The 3,850-nt window shown below is 46.5% G+C and overlaps 1 protein-coding gene across 1 annotated transcript in view; it reads left to right on the top strand.

Moving 5' to 3' along the window:
* Positions 1-2,375, top strand: part of MPPE1 (metallophosphoesterase 1) — a 52,093-nt gene extending 49,718 nt beyond the window's left edge. Inside the window, 3 exon segments of the mRNA XM_017868804.1 lie at positions 1,048-1,151; positions 1,795-1,901; positions 2,290-2,375. Of these exon segments, the coding sequence (XP_017724293.1) occupies positions 1,048-1,151; positions 1,795-1,901; positions 2,290-2,375 (297 nt within the window).
* The last annotated feature ends 1,475 nt before the right edge of the window (positions 2,376-3,850 follow it).

Below are 3,850 nucleotides of genomic sequence, written 5' to 3'. Positions count from 1 at the left end.
AAAAAATTAAAAAAAAAAAAATAAAATAAAATTAAAAAAAAAAAAAAGATGGGAGAGGATACGTTTTAAAAATTTGGTGTCAGGCTGGGCTTGGTGGCTTACGCCTGTAATCCCAGCACTTTGGGAGGCTGAGGCAGGTGGATCACTTGAGGTCAGGAATTCGAGACCAGCCTGGCCAACATGGTGAAACCTTGTGTCTACTAAAAATACAAAAATTAGCTGGGCATGGTGTCAGGTGCCTGTAATCCCAGCTACTCAGGTGACTGAGGCAGAAGGATCACTTGAACCCTGGAGGCGGAGGTTCTAGTGAGCCAAGATCATGGCCACTGCACTCCATCCTGGGTGACAGAGTGAGACCCTGTCTCAAAAAAACAACAAAATCAAACAAAAACTTGGCATCAAATTAAATAACAGTAAGTATTAATTGTAGTCTTAAAAAACATATTGTGGCCAGGTGCGGTGTCTCACGCATGTAATCCCTAATCCCAGCACTTTGGGAGGCCAAGGCAGGCGGATTTTGAGGTCAGGAGGTCGAGACCATCCTGGCTAACATGGTGAAACCCCATCTCTATTAAAAATACAAAAAAATTAGTCAGGCGTGGTGGCGGGCGACAGAGCAAGACTCCATCTCAAGAAAAAAAGTTCTACATCATCTTTATGGACATCTGATTTAAACAGGGGAATTCATTCACTTCTCACATCAAAATAGGATCATTGGCTGGTGGGGTGGCTCATACCTGTGATCCCAGCACTTTGGGAGGCTGAGGCGGGTGGATCACGAGGTCAGGAGGTCAAGACAATCCTGGCTAACATGGTGAAAACGTGTCTCTACTAAGAATACAAAAAAAAAAAAAAGCCAGGCATGGTGGCGTGTCTGTAATCCCAGCTACTTGGGAGGCTGCGGTGGGAGAATCGCTTGAATGCGGAAGATGGAAGTTGCAGTGAGCAGAGATCACACCACTGCACTTCACAAAACAGGGATCATGTTTTTTTAGCCACAGGGCGGGGATGGTTCTTTGGCTCCAGAGCTTTTTCTTTTTCCCTCAGGCCTGGGCGGATGATGTGCAGCGATTTCAGAAAATGTTCAGACACCCGAGTCACGTACAGCTGAAGGTAGTTGCTGGAAACCATGACATTGGCTTCCATTATGAGTAAGTAGTTCACGAAAGCTCTGCACCCTGAGAGCGCCGGTTAACTCTGATTCTAAATCTGTTGGAATTCTGGTGAAAGCCCTATTTGTGCTGTCTTGAAATTTGTTTTCCTCAAAAGATGTAAGCTCTGGGATATTCAGCTCTTTGAGGGGTTTTTATTTGGTGCATAGTCCACCCTCAACAAATACCTGTGGAATGAATGAATTGTATGTGCCCTTGAGAAACATCTAACTTGAAATGTACATTTAATGGCCAATCATTGTCTTTGGGAATGAAAAAACAAGATCATTTAGACTCTAATAGCTAACAGTTATATAGTGCTCTAGTGCTTGTAATGTGCCATCTGTTTCAAGCACTTTACTTCCGTATATGAACACATTCATCTTTACCATGGTCCTGTTATTTTACCTATATGGTACCAATGCAGAATGAGGCCCTGGGCAGCTGAGTAACTTGCCCCAGGCTTCACAGTAAGTAGTGGAACTAAAATTTGAGCTTTGCTATCCTGGGGCCAGGTGGGGCCCTTAACTAATAATGCTAGTGTGAAACTCCAGTCTTGAAAGTTATTTTGTGTTCATGATAACTCTAGGAGTGTCTAAAATGGCTTGTCCTGAAAAACGTTTCCTCCTACAATTGAATATAGGATGAACACATACAAAGTGGAACGCTTCGAGAAAGTGTTCAGCTCTGAAAGACTGTTTTCTTGGAAAGGCATTAAGTGAGTATTTGTAAATTCTTCCAAGACCTTTAGTCCTTGGAAACTTGATTTTTTTTTTTTTTTTTTTTTTTTTTTTAGGCGGAGTCTCGCTCTGTCGCCTGGACTGGAGTGCAGTGGCCAGATCTCAGCTCACTGCAAGCTCCGCCTCCCGGGTTTACGCCATTCTCCTGCCTCAGCCTCCCGAGTACCCGGGACTACAGGCGCCCGCCACCTCGCCCGGCTAGTTTTTGTATTTTTAGTAGAGACGGGGTTTCACCGTGTTAGCCAGGATGGTCTCGATCTCCTGACCTCGTGATCCGCCCACCTCGGCCTCCCAAAGTGCTGGGATTACAGGCTTGAGCCACCGCGCCCGGCCGGAAACTTGATTTTCTAAAGGTGCCTGCCATACTGGGATCTGTCATCTGCCCATGTTCCGTGTAGCCTGGTTTACAATCTTTAAACAGCAGTGCCTCAGGCTGTCCTTGCTGGTGCTCGCCATGGGAGCCGATAGATGGGAAACCGATTGACAACCCCACAATGAATCAGTCAGTTTATGACTCTGCCCAGCCACTGTGGGAATGATCCTCTTTCTGTCTGCCCTGTCTCTGGGTGGTGCAAATTTCATCAGCCCACTTTGTAAAAGAGTCTTTTTATTTGATCAAAATGTACTCATTTCACTTTACAAAGACTGTTCCCGTAGTTATGGTGTCGTGGAATTTGGTGGCAAGTGTGTCACAGTGCTTCTGTAGCTCTGTGCTACCCATCTCCATCGGCCTGGGCTTTTAGACCCGAGCACCCTGACCCTTAGCCTGACCATGAGCAGCTCCCGCTCTGCGAGGCCACCTCAGTGCCCATCTCTAGATCTTTTCTGGGCTGTGTATGCGGCTGCAGCACAGTGGGCAGGACTCTATACTCTCTCCTGATAGACATGGTGGAGAGAAAACAGGTGGGAGTGGAAGCCTTTTCTCTTTTAATCTTGTCCTTCCTGTGGGTGCCGAGCACTCTGTTGACCTTGGACACAGCAGGTCTGCAGGTGAGGTCATTTCTGTCCCGTGGCTTCACCGCCATTGCTCACCTTTCCCTCCCTCTGCCAGGAGGGCAGAGTCTCTCTCTAGTAGGCAGCTTCCTCGGCTGACTCATAACAGAAACATGATACAGTGAGAATTAGTTCCCTCTAAGTGTGTGTTTAAGACACTTTTAACAGCTCATCATACTGCTGATCACTTGGTAACTCCACTCCTTATCTCTAAGATGAGTTAAATTTCAAGCAGTCTTTACTGACTGGTACTTTCGTCATTCCAAGATGGTATGTGTGTAGGAAATAAAAGCGTATTTAGTGGGAGTCTATAAAAAAATGTGGCTGTTGAGTCTAACCATAATGGACTCTGTTATTACCGTAGTTTGGGATTATCCATAGCCAGTTAGCTCTAACCGGCACCCTACCCTCTGCCTTACTTGCTGTGTGTGTCTGTATGTCACTGCTGAACCCTCTGGTTCCCTCTACCTGTTAGTCACAATATCTGACAAGCACCGAGTACTTTCTAGTGGCAGGCTGTGTTCTAAACACCTGCCATACCATTTCACTAAATCCTCACAACCAGCTGATGGAGTGGGCAGCGGGGTTCTTAGCCCTCTGCACAGAAGAGGCCCTGTAGCAGATGAGGTTCTGGTCAGAGGATGAGCTTAGACAGAGTCTAACTGCAGAGCTTCTGTCACCTGGGATTTTTCACAAGTTTAGGGTCAAAAACCCTTCGATCATGTCTTAGACTGAACTCCCAGTCATGCTATTTTTGTTAATATTGACTTATTTAAAAATACACCAGGCCGGGCGCAGTAGCTCAAGCCTGTAATCCCAGCACTTTGGGAGGCCGAGACGGGCAGATCACGAGGTCAGGAGATCGAGACCATCCTGGCTAACCCGGTGAAACCCCATCTCTACTAAAAAAATACAAAAGGCCGGGCGCGGTGGCTCAAGCCTGTAATCCCAGCACTTTGGGAGGCC

Source organism: Rhinopithecus bieti, unplaced genomic scaffold (genome assembly GCF_001698545.2).
Source record: "Rhinopithecus bieti isolate Rb0 unplaced genomic scaffold, ASM169854v2 scaffold_4654, whole genome shotgun sequence".
Taxonomy (NCBI): Eukaryota; Metazoa; Chordata; class Mammalia; order Primates; family Cercopithecidae; genus Rhinopithecus; species Rhinopithecus bieti.
The sequence above is the reverse complement of the archived record's forward strand: the minus strand, read 5'-3'. Positions and strand labels throughout refer to the sequence as shown.